The sequence below is a fragment of the Choloepus didactylus genome, chromosome 22 (genome assembly GCF_015220235.1).
Source record: "Choloepus didactylus isolate mChoDid1 chromosome 22, mChoDid1.pri, whole genome shotgun sequence".
Classification (NCBI taxonomy): domain Eukaryota; kingdom Metazoa; phylum Chordata; class Mammalia; order Pilosa; family Megalonychidae; genus Choloepus; species Choloepus didactylus.
This window is the reverse complement of record NC_051328.1, coordinates 43,407,611-43,424,136: the sequence shown is the minus strand read 5'-3', so window position 1 is coordinate 43,424,136 and position 16,526 is coordinate 43,407,611. Positions and strand designations below refer to the sequence as shown.

The window sequence follows — 16,526 nt, the reverse complement described above, 5'->3', positions numbered from 1 at the left end:
AGGAAGTCCATTGGAGACCCGCATTGGGGTTGCCAGCTCGCGATCTGCCCTATGGAATTTGGACTCATGCATTCCCACAGTTGCATGAGACAGTTTTTATAAATCTCATATTTACAGATATCTCCTGTTGGTTCTGTTTCCCTAGAGAATCCTGATTAACACCCCACGTGATAGAGAACCCTGGATGCCAGCAGTCTTCCTCCAAGAAGGAATCCTCTTCCTGATGCCTTAATTTGGACATTTTCATGGCCTTGGAATTGTAACTTGTAACTTAATAAACCCCCATTGTAAAAGGCAGCCCCTTTCTGGTACATTGCATTTCAGCAGCTTTAGCAAACCAAAACATTCCCTCAAGAGAGAAAGAATGAGTGAGATGATGTTTAAAGCTCAAGATCTGAAGACAAGGGATGGACTGTGCCAGGCCCTTCCCTCGGAGCCCGGCTGAGCTCCCTCCTCCGCCAGACCCTGACACCCCAATGTGCCCGACGTGTCTGCTGCTGCTCTGCTCTTTCTGGATGCTAAAGGGAGCTTTGCAGCTGAAAATCCCGAGTCCAAGAAAATTTGCTTTCTTGTCCTTTGCCCTGGCTCTCCACAACGTTGACGTTTTGATGGAGAGAAGAGGGCAATGATGCACAGAAACCTAACTGTGGGGGAGAGAAGCCGTCTCAGGCTGTTTAGGGAAAAAGGAACAGCCAGGGCCCGGCCCACCCACTCGAATCCAGGGGCGTGGACCCTGGGTGGGCAGGCACATGGCTGGGGGCAGTGGCACACAGGGCAGGGGGTCGTGAGTCAGGGGAGCAGATGAGGAGGTGACATGGGGGCCATAGGGAGGCCCATGGGGAGCTTCCCAAGAACCAGTGGTGTTTGTTGTCTTAAAGCAGGTGGTGACTGAGGGTTCCTCTAACGCTTCAAATGAACGCATTACCTGTGTTCCTCCCTATGCCTCAAACAGGTTCTAATAGATAGGGAAATTTAAAAGGTCATGACCTCCGGGGAAAGAAAACGACCTAAGGAAGGAATGAGGGAGGGGTGGGCGTCCCCCTGCCGCGGTTGTAGTCCCCATCTCCTGCCTCATGGGCCCCGAGGACAGATGGGGTTCTGGGGGTGCCCCTGCCGTCACAGGCTGCCTTAGCTGTAGGACCCTCCTCCCCAGCTCCGTTCTCAGAGCAGAGAAGGAGGTACGTGACCCTTGAACTTTTGCAGGTTCTCAAGGGTAAGTGAAGAACACAAAGCGGGGCGAGGCTGCCCGCCACGATCTGGGACTGTCATGCATGAGAACAGGGGCCAGCAAACGGGGGCCGGCGGGCCAAACCCAGCCCCGGACCTGTTTCTGTACAGCCCAGGCACAAAGAATAGGTTTTGCATTTTTTAATGATTGGAAAAAAATCAAAAGAAGAATTAGTGACACCTGGAAGTATATGGAATTCAAATGTCAGTGTCTGTGAATAAAGCTTTACCAGCACACAGCCACGCATGTTCACACACAGATTCTCCACGGGTGCTTTCAGTGTGCAACGGCACAGAGGAAAAGCTGCGGCCGAGTCCGTGTGAGCCGCGGAGCCGAAATGTTTACCGCCTGGTGCTTTCCAGAAACGTCTGCCGAGCCCTGTTCTGGGATGAGCGTGGGAACCTGCGGGCCTGGTGGCGTTTGGGTGTTTGACACGCGGTGGCAGAGGGAGTGGCGGCCGCTCAACTCCTGTTTCCCAGGCCCACAGGGCAGGGCCAGGGGAAGACTGGGGGGAGATGAGAGAGAAGGTGGGGTGGGGAGGTGCACGTGGGGGGTCCTCCTTCCAGGAACTGCACATTTCCTCTCTGAATAGAATGTGTGCGGCGGCCGCTCCCTGCTGGGCAGGAGCAGGACCCAGAGGTGAAGGGGCACCGCAGGCAAGGCCTGTCCCAGCACCCCTAGCCCCCCGCAGCTCACACCCCTGCACCCCCACCTCTGCACACACCTGCCGGAACCCCACCCCTGCACCCCGGAGTGCTCCTCCTCCCCTCCGCCCACCCCAGCAGTCCTGTCCCTCGTGGCTGCCGACACCCCCTTCCTCTCACCCTGGCTCCTCTTACACTTGCGCTCTCATCCTCTCCAACGGCCGTTCCCTCGCTTGCCAGCCGCCGCCGTGGTCGCTGCTCCGAGGCCGGCTCCCGGAGGCCTGGTGGGCGGGTGCAGCACCCCAAGCAGGAGACGTGCTGCCCTGCACCACCGCAGCCCTGGCCAGGTGGGAGAGCTGTGCCCCGGGTGCCCCAAGTCCGTGCGGTGGCCCTGGCGGCGCCCCAAGTGGTGGCCCTTTGGAGGGGGAGGGTGGCTGAGACCCCGGGGAAGCCCCTTCCACCGTCCCCAATGCCAAGGGATGCAGGGCAGGTGGCTGCACCCCCTGCTGCCCGGGCCACAGACACCAGGCGGCGCCCCCCGAGTCCCCACACCCAGCCGCCTCCCGCGCAGGAACCCAGGCTGCCTGCTGGGCTCACAGCTCTGCCAAAGGCCGGCTCCTTGCCCATTTGCAGCCACCTCCCTCTGCGTGCACCAGCGCTACTGGACGAAAAGGGCTCCCGGCGTCTCCCCCGGCCCCAGGGCACTCCCGGCTGGCGGCGGGAGCCAGGCCCAGGGGACCCCGGCTGGGGAGGGGACCCCGGCTGGGGAGGCGCCCCTTGGCCCCAGAGTCCCGATCTGATGGGCACACGGTCCGTGCATAACGCTGGCAGCCACCCACCCTGGTGCTGCAGCCGTCTGAGGGGTTGCATCGCGTTACGCGGGGCACGGGGGGCTCAGCAGGGACATGGGGCAGAGCCCCTGGGCACCAGCTAGACATGCGGAGTCCCAGCAGCACCTGCGTCCCAACACGGCCCCGAGAAACACCATCCGTCCCCTGCTTCCCGCCGTGGCGCTGGGAGACGAACTCAGTGACAGTAAAGTGAAGGCGGGCAAGGGCGCCGCTCCCGTCGCCGCGTGGCCGGATGGCACCCAGCCTCCCGCGTGCTGCTCGGCCTCCGCTTCCCGTTGTCCCTCTGCCCACCACCGTCCCTTCCAAACACGCGATCTCACACACACACACACACACACACACACACACACACACTCTGCATTCAACAGAAAACCAAAAGGAGAGAAACATACTGATTTTGTGTGGTTACTTAAGGAGAAGCCTTGGGGGGGGGGTTGCTGTGCATTGGGGGTAGCGGTTCACTGCCCATCGGGACATCAGGAAATGAGGAACATCAGGGGGAGGAAGGGAATTCCTCATTTCTACTTGGTAGGTAATGAACAGACGTCGTCTAAAACCGGGGAAAAAGGAAATAACATGGTATTTAGAAATGTGGAGGAAAATAAAAGCGACAGCAACAGGGCTGCATCTGAAGGGCCCCAAGCTGGAGGCGAGAGAAGGTGAAGGGCAGGAAGCCCGCCCGGCTCTGTATCTGCCTGTACCCGCCTGTCCGACACTTCTGTGCCCCCTTCTCTGCGCTACACGGCACAATAGAAACGCCCAGGACCACCAGCCCTGCCCTTTGGCCCTTCCCTGCCCGTCTCAGGAAACGCACTGTGACTTGTCCAAAGCCATCCACCATCAGCTCTTCAAGAGATGTTTCAGTGGTTTTGCTTGAAACAGGAAACCGATTGCAAGAGAACGAACCATCATAGGACATGCAAACTTGAGCAACAGCAGAGATGACTTTTCACCACCGGGGAATGCCCTCGAGGCCGGCGGCTCTGCACCTGGGTGGGGAGATGGTCCCAGCTGGTTCACCTTCCACAAGGGCCCCACATAGCTACCAAACACGTGTGACATGGCCCAGCACTGTTCCCACAAAATACTCACAGGTGCATAAAATTGGGTGGAAAAGCACAGTTTGCCCTGAATTGGGATGGGGGAGCAGCGGGACACGACACCCCAGGTTGGTCCTGGGGCGAGGAGCAGGGCAGGAGATGGCCACTGCGCACTTGTTTCTTCTGATAAGAAGACATTAAAAAGTGGATAATCTAATAAGAACAGATTAGATATCGAGGGCAATCTTGATATGGGAATGCTCACGAATGGCTATGATTCGTTAATTTTCTTGGGGTATGGTAGGAGCATATTAGAAGCAACATAGTTATTTTAGAATATTGTTTTCTTATTCCTTTGTTTTGTTTTGTTCGAAATGTTAAAAAAAATTTTTTTTATAAATAAACTTTTTTTTTTTTTTTAACGGGGTAGGGGATGAAAACACCCATCTCCGATGCATTTAATCTCTTAGTAGAGGAGTCCTTGGCCCGGGGAGCGCCGGGGACTCCCCGAATGGACGGCGGGGGGCGAACCCCAGTGCGCGGAGCCGGTGTGACCGGCCAGGTGTGCGGCACCCGGCACGGCCCCTCCAGCCCTTCAGCCGCGGGGCCCAGGGCGCAGGACAGAAGCGCCGCCCGGGGACGGGGACACCGGCTCGCGAGGATAAGGGCGAGCCCGCCTCCTGCAACGCCCGCTTCCCGCGCCTGCGCAGACCCTCGCTCGCCCGACCGGAAGGCCGCCCCCTGCGCCTGCGCAGACCCTCGCTCACCCGACCGGAAGACCGCCCCGCGCGCCTGCGCAGAGCGTCGCCCGCCCTGCCGGAAGGTCGTCCCACGCCTCCGTCACATACTCGGCGCCTGCGCAGAGCCGCTGCACGCACCGACAGCGACCCGGGGGTGGGCCCAGCGTCGGCGGCTCATGGTCCGATCGGTCCCATTGGTTGAGTAGTGGAGCGAGGGCCCGGTCCGCCGCTGATTGGACAGCGCTCAAGGCGCTGAGGCCCCGCTGGCCAATCGGGTCGCGGCGCGTGAGACGCAGGCGACAGCTGGGCCCCGGGTCGCGGGCGGAGCGCGGCTGCTGGGCCCGGGGCCGCGGTGAGGGGCGGTCATGGCGTCGGAGAAGCCGCTGGTCGCCGTCACCTGCACGGCGCCCGTCAACATCGCGGTCGTCAAGTACTGTAAGGAGCGGGGCCGACGTGCCTTCGCCGCTGCCCGGGGGTCCGGGACGGGGAGGCCGGGGGTCGGGCGCGCCGCCCCCGCGAGCCTCCGCGTCCGCAGGGGCTGCCCGGGCCGGGCCCCGCCGCCCTCTGCCCTCTACCGCCGCCCGTCCCCACCTCAGCGCCCCGCCGCCGCCGCGCCGCCCCGGGCCGGGCCGGGCCTCTCTCAGCTTCGTATGTGGAGATGGTTGCGGATTCGCGGGCGGCTGTGCGGAGCCGTCGCTGTCCCCTCCCCGGCCGTGACCCCGGCAGCGCCCCCGGCCCTCCTCGCCGCTGCCCCCGTGTCTCTGGCTGCGCCGCTCCGAGGGCCGGGGGCGCTGGCATCCGCGGTCCGCCCGGGGGACCGGCTTCCCCCCCCAGGCTGGTGGCCTGCGGGCCCGCACGCCGAGGCTCCGTCCCGGGGCGCACCCGCTTGCTGAAATGGTGGGGTGTCGGGAATAACGCGGCTGCAGGCAGTCAGGGGGTCCCGCGGGAACCCGCGGCCGTTTCCCCGCGCCGTGTCCAGGAGCGCCGTCGCCGGGTCCCGCGGCAGGTGCCTGCCAGGTTTTAAGGAAACTGCCCCACTTTCCCGGAGTGGCTGTGCGCTTCGCATTCCCACCGGCTTTGCTGGTGTCACTGCGGTTTTCTCTTTCTTTTAGCCTCGCTGGTGGGTGTGCGGTGGTATCTGGTTGCGGCTGCAGTTTGCGTTTCCTAGGGGCTCCTGGCGGTGCGCACTTTCCCTGCGTTTACTCGCCGCGCGCGTCCTCCGTTCCTGGCTTTGCCGCGGTCTCACGGATTGTTTGCTTTCTCACTAAGTTATCAGAGTTCTCTGTCGGATCTGCGGTTTGCAAACACTTTCTCCCCCGCTGTAGCTTGTCTTTTCATCCTCTTAACAGGGTCTTTCGCAGAGCAGAAGCTTTTAATTTTGAGGAGGTCCCCGTATCAGTTTTTCCTTTCATGGATCGTGCCTTTGGTATCAACTCTTAAGAACTCTTTGCCCAGCCCTAGATCCCGAAGATAATCCTCTGTGTTTTTTCCTAGAAGTTTTTTGGTTTTCCGTGTAAGTCTGTGATCCATTTTGAGTTCTTTTCTGTATGAGGTATGAGACTGATTGTTTAGCTATTTTAGTTCACTTTGCCTTTCCATCTAAATTTTAGAATAATCTTGTCTGTTTCTACAAAGAGTCTTGCTTGGACTTTGGTAGGTATTGCTTAAACCCGTATATCGGTTTAGGGAGAACTGATATCTTTATTAGTTGTCTTACAATCCAGTAATTGGGTCATGTAGATCTTTGATATTGTTCATCGGTATTCATGTCCTGTGCGTGTCCTGTTAGACTTACCTGTAAGTATTTGTCCGTCTTTGATTGGAAGTGGGACTGTGTGTCCAGCCACAGCGTCCACCTGTTTATTGCCAGCACACCGGAACCCAGTGGGCGTCTGTCTCCTGCTACCTTGCCGTGCTCCCTTATGAGTTCTGGGAGTTTTTGTAGATTCCTCGAAATTTTCTCTGCAGACAGCCATGTCATCTGCAAATAGAGACTGCTTTATTTTGTTGATTTCTGAATGCTGTGCCCGTGATGTCCTTTCTTGCCTTACGGTGCTGCCCAGGGCTTCCAGAACAACACTGAGTACGAGTGGGGAGAGTGGGTGTGCCCGCCTTGCTCCCAGCTTCAGGAGAAAGTCAGGGTTCACCGTGGGTGTCACCCTAGCTATAGGTTCATTGTAGATGCCTTTTATCAACTTGGGGAAGTTCCTTTTTATTCCTATTTTTCTGAAAGTTTTTATCATGAGTAAGTGCTGTATGTGGTAAACTTTTTTTCTGCATATATTGATATGATCACATGTCCTTTCTTCTGTGGCCTGCTAGTATGGTGGATAACATTGATTTTTGAATATTGAAGAAAAATATATTGAATATATATTGAAGCTCACTATTCTTTTTTATTTAAGTAATTATATTTTCCAGTTCTGAAACTTCCATTTGGATCTTTTTATCTTCTGTTTCTTTGCTGAAACTGTTGTGTCATTTGTTTCACGCTTTGAAGCATTATTGCACGGCTGCTTCTGAACGCTTGTCAGAGGCTCCATGTCTCTCACCTCGTGCTGGGATCTGGGGAGTCTTTTTCTTCAGTTTGATCTTCCTGGTTCTTGGCGTGGTGAGTGACATTTAATTGAAACCTGTGCACTCCGGTTCTTATGTTCCTAGACTCTGGGTCTTATTTAAGCCTTCTGTTTTAGCTGTTTTTTGTTTTGTTTGGTTTTTCCTGACACAACTGCAGGGGAGGCAGGGATGCCTGTTTCTCCAGGCGGGTAGACGTCGCCCCCTGATGCATGGCGGGGTGGCCTGGTTTCCACTTGGTTCCCCTGACTCCACCCAGCAGGGAACAAAGGCGCGGGGATGTGGTGTCTTCTCCGCGGGCCGCGGTGGCCGTCCAGAGCCCCCCTTGCCGGCCTGGGTGGGGGCTGCGCTCTGGCGCATGGCTGGGGTGGAGAGTTACTGCCTACGGGTCTTCTGTCTCGCTAGGCCACCCCTCCCTGGTCCTTCGCCCGGCTGTGTTGGGACTGTGCTTCCCTGTGCCCATCCGTGGGTGCTCCCGGGTTGCTAGTGTCTTCAGCTCCAAAGCTGGGGTATCCGGGACGAAAGGAAACCTGGGAGCTCAGCACCACTCTCTCTGCGGGTCGTGGGGTGTGGCCTGCCTGCCTTCTTGCTGCCTCTCGAGTCGTCTGACACTTGTCTTACGGAGCATGACCAGGCGTTTGGTTGTTCTTAGTGGAAAGCAGGGGAAAGTGCGCCCGCCCCGTCTTCCCAGGGGTGGGGCCTGTCCGGGGGGCCTTGTAAAGGCGTAGCCTTTGACCCCCAGCCCACTGTGTGCTGGGTGGGGGCGGTTTGTAACTTGCCAGGCAGTGTCTCCAGCACCTGCCCACCCTCCCCAGAGCACTCGCAGGAGGGAGGCTCTCGGGACAGCACTGCTTGGTGCTCCACGGGCACCCGCAGGGGGCAGGACTGTCCTGGGGAGGGCAGTGGGAGAGTGAGGTTTGGGGTGTCAGTGCCTGGGGCTCCCATGTGAGAGGAGCCATTTGGTTGGGGGCTTGTACCGGGGGCCCCCAGAGGTGAATGGATGGAAGAAGGAAACCACAGCAGTGGGGCAGAAGGCCCTGGGGATGGGGAGCTCAGGAGGTGGGGAGCCATCATGGGAGCCTCCAGAGGGCAGGGGCCACAGGGGGAGGATCTAGAGTGTGGAGTGAGCATGCACCGTTAAGGCGGAAGACAGAGCCTGGGGGCGGGGGAATCAGGGCCCACATAGCCCTGGCTTGCCCGCCTTTGGGGGTGCCAGGGGAGGAGTGGGGCGGTGGTGGGCTGAGGGCAGCAGTGGGCGGCTCTGCAGGGCAGGAGACTGACTGGCCGTCCATTCCAGGGGGGAAGCGGGACGAGGACCTGGTCCTGCCCATCAACTCCTCACTGAGCGTCACTCTGCACCAGGACCAGGTGTGTGCAGGCGAGGGGACGCCTTCCACCAAAGGCCGGGCCGGGAATTGGTGACGAGAGGGGCCCCAGCCGCCATGATTCTGTTGCCACCTTCCACTGCTGTGGATGCCCAGCACACGCACACACCCACACAGACACCCATACAAGGCCTTGTCACACTCACACCCAGGGCCTCATCACACACACACACACACACACACACACCCAGGGCCTCATCAAAGATGCACACGCACACCCTAGGGCTTTGTCACACACACATGCACATGCGCCCCAGGGTCTCCTTTGGTCCAGTGGTCTGGGGCGGGGACAACGGCCTCTGGCCCCACCAGGGCCCCCCATTGCCTGCCGTGGCCTTGGACCCCCTTTCTCCAACAAAGGCCATGCCCACCCCTGTGTGGTGCCTGTGACTGGGGGCTTGGCCAGAGTCAACGTCCTCACGCTCTGGTCCCCGCGGTGAGCCTCATTTTCCTTCCTAGTTAAAGGCCACGACGACCGCGGCCATCAGCGAGGCCTTCACGGAGGACCGGGTCTGGCTGAACGGTTCGGAGCAGGACGTGGGGCAGCCACGCCTGCAGGCCTGCCTTGGGGAGAGTGAGTGCCACCTCTTCCTTCCTTTCTCCCTCCCCGGCCCCCGGCAGTCCCGGTGCAGGGGAAGCCAGGTGCCCTTTGACCCAGGGGCAGCACGCAGATACCCCCGGGTTTACAGGCCGGGGCTGGGTCTTGGGTCTGTGGGTTCCCGCTGGGAGGGGCAGGGAGGTTTGGAGCTGTGCGCCTGCCTCTTCCCGACGGAGGGGTCCTGACGCTGCCCACCCCCGCCCCGCAGTCCGCCACCTGGCCCGGAAATGTAGGAGCACAGACGACGGGGACTCGCTGCCCCTCAGCCTCGGCTACAAGGTCCATGTTGCGTCGGTGAACAACTTCCCCACGGCCGCAGGCCTGGCGTCCTCGGCAGCAGGCTACGCCTGCCTAGGTGGGCACCCACAGGGTCCCGAGGCTGTCCTCCTGCGCAAGCTGCGTTGTCTCTGTTCGGCATGTCCTCACCAGGCCTCCGTCCACTCTTTTGGCTTTTCAGTCTCTTCCTAGAAGGTGTATCTGAACATTAAAATTTTCCCAAAGTTCCACGTCAGGACCCCTAGACTGAAAGTGACAGAAACCCACCTCAAACTGGCTTAAGCCTAAATTGGGACCAGTTTTTTTGCTCACATAAACAAGAAGTCCAAGGGGTGTAGCTGGCTTCAGGCACAGCTGGATCCAGGATCTCCGACAGTGTAGTTAGGGATCACTCTCCACCTGAATCTCTGCTTTGCTCTTCTCGGGGTGGGGTCGCTCTGGCAGTCCACCAGCCCCGCCACGTGGTGGCACAGCAGCCGCCAGCAGGTGTGCCCTCACCTTCCTCACACCACTGAGGATGGAGAAGGGTGGGTGCCTCGGGCCCAGCAGCCCCAGCAAGAAGCCCAGCTCGGTGACCAGGCCTGGAGGTAGGGTGGGCCCCTCTCGGGATCCATGTGCAGAGAGTGAGAGAGGTGGCCCCAGAGGGGCTGGTGGGCAGACAGCGTGTACCAGTTCCCAAGCACCATGCCCTGCCATCCGGGCCCTTTACTGGGCCTGCCCCTGCTGCCCCCTCACCCCTAGTGCCGCTGCCACGTCGAGTTCCTCGTCGTCTGAGCATGCCACGTTCCTCAGGTCTCCATGCCCAGAGAACTTTCCAAACTCCTTCCCATCCTTCAAAAGCCAATTCAGTATTCAGTTACCACCACCTTGGAGAAACTTGTCTGACCCTGTGGGTCCGCCGCTCCACTCAGCCGCCTCCAGCATGGTGGCATTAGTTTGCAGTTTGTCTGAGGCACTAAACACTTGAGGCCTGTGATGTGCTCCCAGCCACCTGGAGTTCCCACAGCACACGTCTGAAAAAAGTCGAGCAAGCGGACGGATGGGCGGATGGATGGAGGGGGGTGGGTGGTTGGTGAGTGAGTGGATGAGAGACAGATGGCCAGTCATGAAGTTCTGTCCTCAGAATGTTCTGGTTCCCTCTGGGAGGGGAGCTTCGCAGCACAGCCTGGGCCTGCCCGTGGCCCCCCTCTGAGCCTCTCCCCCACCCTCCCCTGCCTGCAGCCTACACGCTGGCGCGAGTCTACGGGGTGGAGGGCGAGCTCTCGGAAGTGGCTCGCCGGGGCTCAGGCAGCGCCTGCCGCAGCCTGTACGGTGGCTTTGTGGAGTGGCAGATGGGCGAGCGGCCCGACGGGAAGGACAGCGTTGCCCGGCAGGTTGCCCCTGAGTCTCACTGGCCTGAGCTCCGTGTCCTCGTCCTTGTGGTGAGTGAGGCCAGGAGCTGTGCGCTCAGGGCCTGGCGTCCTGCTCAGGAGTCAGGGCCAGAGTGGGGCAGAACCCCCGTCTGTCCTCGCAGGAAGGCACTGGTTGTGGGTCTGTCCTGGCCTCTGGGTCACGGAGGCTCCTGTGCCCTCGGGGTGGGGTCACCTCTCCTACGTCTGGAAGCTGCTGTTCCAGGACTGCATCGCTCCTGCCAGGGTTGGGCGGCCCCGTCGGCCAAGGGCACGTGGGGTGTACCTCCAACCTGGTGCCCGGGAGGCGTGTGCACCTCACTTGCCAGCCTCCACAGGGTCCGAGGCACGCCGAAGGGTGGGGTCAGTGCTGAGGGCCCCCCACTGCCAGGGTTTGGGACCTCCTCTGTTCTGAACTCTGTTCCCACCTGCAGTGGAAAACATGGGGTCCCCCCTGCCTCCACCACCCTCTGGGAGCTGACAGCTCCCCTGGGCCATGTCCTGGTCTCAGGGTCTCCCCCCTCCCTGCTGTGGGTACTCAGCCTAGGCCTGACCTCCCCGAAACATACACAGAGCGGGCTGCCTCGGACGCCTGCGTGTAGGGGCTTGATGCCCACCTCCAGGAAGCCCTCCCTGATCACACCTGCCACTCACAACTTGGAACCCACTCCATGGTTGGCTAAATGAGGCCTGTGGGCCGGGTCTGACCCCCCTCCCGTCTGTGTGGCCGTGAGTTCTCAGTGGCTTTTACATTTCACTGGGGTTGTAAAAAAATAAAGTGTGACACAGGGACTGCCTGACCCGCCAGAGATGGGGTCATCCTGGGCTAGTCCCCCCAGACCACCACTCTCGGACCTCCACCTGCACCCACACCTTGTTCTAAGTTTGCTGTGCGTTTTTCATGCCCTTTTCTTTATTTGCATGGGCCCAGCTCACACACACACACTCATGCACACCTACACACCCTCTCTCAAAGCATTGTTTTCGGGATCATGTCAGGACAAGTAGAGCGACCTCATGCTGAAGCATTTTCTTATTCAGAGGTTGTGTTGCCAGGTTTATAAAACCAAAACAGGCGGTGGGCCTGCAGCAGCAGTTCACTGGGGCCTCCCCCAGGCCTCTCCTGCGGCCCTGCTCACTGCTTACGTGTCTCCAGCATGGGCATGCTGGGGGGTGCTCGTCCCCCCACCTTCCCAGACCGTAGGTCCCGGCCGCCTTCCTGCGTGGCCCACAGGGCTGCGCGCTTGCCCTCAGTCACTGCCTGGTCTTGCCCCGGGGTCATGCTGGGAGGGTGGACCCTGGTCTTTCCCTGGGGTGCTGGCCGGAGTGGCGGGGCCGTGTGTTCAGGGCGCGAGCTTGGGCGGCAATGGGCAGGGCTGCTCACGGCCACGCGCTCTGCAGGTGAGTGCTGAGAAGAAGCAGACAGGCAGCACGGCGGGCATGCAGGCCAGCGTGGCAACCAGTGCTCTGCTCAAGGTAGGGCGGTTGCTGGGGGCTCTGACCCCGTCCCCGGGGCTGGGGGGGTCCACCCGTGTCCTGCAGGGGAGGTGCCACACAACGCCCTGGCCATGTCTCATTGCCTGAGCCCGTGGGTTCTCACACCAGCCCAGCGGGCAGCCCTGGGGGCCTCAGCAGAGCCCCAGCGTGGAAGGTTCTTCAAACCCGCTCCTTGCTGCCTTGCAGTTCCGGGCTGAGTCAGTGGTGCCAGGGCGCATGGCGGAGATGGTCCGGTGCATCCGGGAGCGGGACTTCCAGGGCTTCGGCCTGCTGACCATGAAGGACAGCAACCAGTTCCATGCCACCTGCCTGGACACCTTCCCCCCCATCTCGTACCTCAGCGACACGTCCAGGCGCATCATCCACCTGGTGCACTGCTTCAACGCCCACCACGGGCAGACCAAGGTAGGCCCGGCCGCGGCGGGGGAGGGCCGGCGGGCGCCTTTCCAGCAGCTCCAGGACCTGCAGGCTTCCAGACTCTGTGAGCATAGTAAAGGAGACTGTGAGCCCACGCTGAGCACTCCAACGGCCAAGCACTGCCACGGGCTGTGCCCTCACCGTGGCTGGTTGCTATCTTACTCTTGCTTCTGCCTGACGTTGCACTTGGCCGACTGCAGACCACGTGACTTGTCAGGGACTGTGCTGCCATCTGCGTTTCCTGGATCGTCAGCTGTGGTGCTGCGGTCATAGCACAGCATTCTGCCCCACCCACGGGTCCGTGGGCAGCATGGCTGGCCTGGTTGGCCCCCAAGACGTGGTCCCTGCAGCAGAGCAGAGGCTCTGGGTGGGCAGGGACACCATGTGAGCTCCAGGCTGCCCTGCGCCTTCCAGGTGGCATACACGTTTGATGCGGGCCCCAACGCCGTGGTCTTCACCCTGGACAACACCGTGGATGAGTTCGTGGCTGCCGTGAGGCACAGTTTCCCCCCCGACTCCAAAGGAGACAAGTGAGTCGCTGGCCTCCCGTTTCCTTTCGGGAGCTGCTGGCACAGGAGGGGCAGTGATGGTGGCCCTGAGGGCCGTGGTTCTGAGTGGCTACCCCAGCAGCTGCTCTGAGCGCTGGGGTCCTGGCGCCTGGCACTCAACCATGCAGCACCCTGTGTGTGGGGACAGGGACTGGACCTTGTCACCTCCTGTCGCAGCTGTCCCACGGGGGCAGGAGGCACTGAGCGTGGGCAAAGCCTGTGGCCCCCACATTAGATCCAGTGGCCCCAGAGGTTGGGGGCCCTGTGCCTCTCCCGGCCCAGCCTGTGGCGTCTTCCTCCTGTGCTGGGCAGGGCCACGTGCAGGCGGGCAGGCTCCAACACGCCCGCTTCAGAGATGCGCCCAGGCAGCCTGCGCCGTCTCTCCAGGACAAGGAGAGTGGGTCCCGCCACCCTTTGGCACCCCCCGCGTTCAGTGCATTTTCTTTAGGGTGCTGGGCATTGCGTGGGCCCCCCCAGGCAGGCACCGGGCAACCGTCACCACGATAGGCCGTTTTGACCTTGCTGCCACTTGTCCTGCGTGTCCTCACTCCCGGGTGAGGGGCTGCCCTGTGAGGGACTTTGGAAGTAGCGGGAGCCTTCCTGTGTCTCAGGGCTGGGGGCAGACCTGGTATTCAGTGGGCAGGGGTGGGACCCAGCACGTGCCAAAGGGCTGCCCCCGGGGTCAGCAGTGCCCAGTTGGAAACACCCGAGTTTGTCCCCTCCTGTCACCCAGGCGGGCTGCTTGCAGGAGCTTCTGAGGGACACGTTGGGGGCACGTGGGTTTGAATCAGCACCCTTTTTTCTTAAGCTGGGTCACCCCACTGGGCTTGGCAATCTCCATTAGCCCAAAACCTCTGGGAGGGGAGGGCCCCACGCCCACGGCCAGTGACCCCTGCCTCCCCCCGCCCAGGTTTGTGAAGGGGCTGCCTGTGAGGCCTGTCCTGCTCTCGGACGAGCTGAAGGCTGCTCTGGCCATGGAACCGGCCCCCGGCAGCGTCAGGTACATCATCTCCACACAGGTGAGGCCTGGGGTCATGGCCAACGGGATGGGGACTGCCGGACCCTCACTCTGTCTTGGGGGGATGTGGGCAGCATCTGCAGTGCTGAGTGGTTGGAGACGCTCAGCCCCGGGATTGTCACCATCTCACGGCTGCCCACTTGCCCGAGGTGCTCGGCTCGGCCGGGTTCTGGGGATCGTCCACCCTTGGGGCTTCCCCACCCATCTCCTGTCTGGACTCGGCTCTCAGTGGCCGGTTCAGATGTGTCTGATTCCAAGTCCGACCCTCTTGTCCACTGGGAGGCTGCATGCCCAGGGCCATGCTCTTGCCACTTTGTGTCTTTGTCCCTCCTTGCGTGTGGGGGTCTTGGTGGCCGAGGGACTGGATCCCGGCAGCTCGCAGTGGGGGCAAGAAGCAGCCCTGCCTGGAGGAGTTTGGCAGAGGGGGTGGGGCTGTCCCAGTTGGGCCTCCCCCTGGATATTCAGCTGCTTACTTGGACTTACCTGGAAGGGGGAGGGGCAGCTGCTTGCGCTCTTGTCTCCTGTGTGACTCGAACTCCCCCAAGGGCAGCTGGGGCAGAGTGGGCTGGGGGGCTGGGGTGCTGCTGCCCCTTGGGACCTGCCATGGGTTTTCTGTTCCCTCCCAGGTGGGGCCAGGGCCTCAGATGCTGGATGACCCCCACCTGCACCTGCTGGGCCCTGACGGCCTGCCGAAGCCAGCCACTTGACTGCTCCCCAGCAGGAGCTGCTACCACGCTGGGCCTGCCTGGGAGCTGGGGTGGTGCTGAACCCTGGTGCTGGGGCTTTTGGGGTTCCCGTGCTTGGGACCTGGATGGCTGAGGGTGGGCCTTGCTGTCCCCACCTGTACCTGTGCCGAGCTGGGTGGGGCTGGGACCTGGAGGCTCAGCAGGGTGGCTGTGGCCAGGTCTCCTCACTGAGGCCTGCCGGCCTGTCATGCTCGGACTGCAGGTCGTTATCGGGGCTGGGGCCGGCTTCTCTGCAGCAGGTGGCCTCAGCAGACTCGGGGCTGAGCTTCCACTTGGGCCAGGGTGGGAAGGGAGAGACCCTCAAGGAGAGCCCTGTGGCCTGCGAGCACCTCTTCAGCCCTCAGGGTGGGGACAGTGGTCTCTCCAGGGGGACTGGAGGTGGGCGCCAGCAGTGGGCGTCGCGTTTCCCCCCTGCTGGCCAGGAATAAACAGGTGTTGCTGACTCACTGTGTGCCGTGTTCCGGTTCTCACCAGCGGTGGTTGGCAGCATGGCCCAGCTCTGAGGCTTCTTACCTGGGGGTCCTGGGGAAGGGGCTGATAGGTTCCTGTGCCAAGTCTGAGTTACCCATGCTGGGCTCTAAAAACAGGAGGGTCGCTGAGCCCTGGACCGGGTGCCTCCCTGCCTGAAAGGCGGGGCCTGCCTGGGCATCTTCCTACAGGCCTCTGGGGGAGGTGGGGACCCCACTTCCTTGCCTCCCAGGCCTCCCCGCGGGGAGGGCCCTGTGGCTTTCCTGTCCTCTGCTCACCTCCTGTATCCGGAGCAGGGCTGTTCAGGGGCTGCCTCTGGGGTTGCCACCCTGATGGGAACCAGGGGAGGAGAAGAGGGCCGGGTTCTGGGTTTCCCGATCTTCCAAGTTCTCCCGCTGACAGTCAGCTGAGTCGTGGGGTTGGGGGTGGGGGTTCCAGCTGCCTTAGCCCGGCTGTGTGCGGGGGTGGGTGGCTTCCCAGGCCCGTGGCTGCTGAGCAGAGCGGGCTCCTGGGCCCCGTCCAGGGCTGCTGTGGTCCCCAGCACGATAGGCAAGGGGGGGGGGTGCACGTGTTGCTTAGCTGTTCCCCACTTTGGGCAGTCCCTGTGTGTGGCTGGGAGGGCCTCCTGCAGGAGCCAATCGGGTCTTCAGTAACCCGACCACCTGACGTTGCTCAGTCTTCCCTTTGGGGGGCCTCAGTGGGGCACCCCGGTCTCGGGACGCAGAGCCATTTGGGTGGGCCCCGACCCTGAGCCTGGGCGTCTCCTCCCTGAGGCCGTCAGTGGCCACTTCCCGCGGCCCCGGCACCGCCTGGGACCACCGCGTTAGAGCACCGCCCGCCGCACCTGCGGAAACGCGGGCCAGAGGCCCTTCCCGAAGCAAACGAGACCGGGGACCCCCGGGGGAACCCAGGTCACGCACCCGGGCCCAGCGCCCGCCGGCCTCCCAGCCTCTCCCCCTACCCTTGGAGGCGGGGCCGCGCCACGGGCGGTCTTCTCGGGGTGCGGGGGCGGGACGGGGCGCCGAGGGGCGGGGTTAGGGTGGGGGCGGGCCCTCTCGGGGCGGGGCGGGGCGCAGAGGGGGCGGGGTTAGGGCGGGGGCGGGGCGCC

General features: G+C 61.7%; 1 protein-coding gene across 2 annotated transcripts; it reads left to right on the top strand.

Annotated features, from left to right (window-relative positions):
- The first annotated feature begins 4,781 nt into the window (after window positions 1–4,781).
- Window positions 4,782–15,396, top strand: MVD (mevalonate diphosphate decarboxylase). 2 transcript variants are annotated; one of them, XM_037816280.1, is made up of 11 exons: window positions 4,782–4,938; window positions 8,375–8,445; window positions 8,922–9,036; window positions 9,269–9,415; window positions 10,558–10,757; window positions 12,126–12,200; window positions 12,408–12,626; window positions 13,053–13,168; window positions 13,635–13,740; window positions 14,097–14,205; window positions 14,831–15,396. In XM_037816280.1, the coding sequence occupies exons 1-11, from the start codon at window positions 4,869–4,871 to the stop codon at window positions 14,857–14,859; spliced, it is 1,257 nt and encodes a 418-aa protein (XP_037672208.1). In that variant the 5' UTR covers window positions 4,782–4,868; the 3' UTR covers window positions 14,860–15,396. The 2 variants fall into 2 exon arrangements, with proteins under 2 accessions (XP_037672208.1, XP_037672209.1); XM_037816281.1 differs by lacking the exon at window positions 13,635–13,740.
- Window positions 15,397–16,526: the final 1,130 nt, after the last annotated feature.

Bases quoted from the DNA above. Each gene is read 5' to 3' on its own strand.
- MVD (XM_037816280.1), top strand. From the start codon at position 4,869: ATGGCGTCGGAGAAGCCGCTGGTCGCCGTCACCTGCACGGCGCCCGTC. The intron at 9,037-9,268 runs GTGAGTGCCACC...CCCGCCCCGCAG, and splicing joins GCAGGCCTGCCTTGGGGAGA to TCCGCCACCTGGCCCGGAAA. The intron at 10,758-12,125 runs GTGAGTGAGGCC...CGCGCTCTGCAG, and splicing joins TCCGTGTCCTCGTCCTTGTG to GTGAGTGCTGAGAAGAAGCA.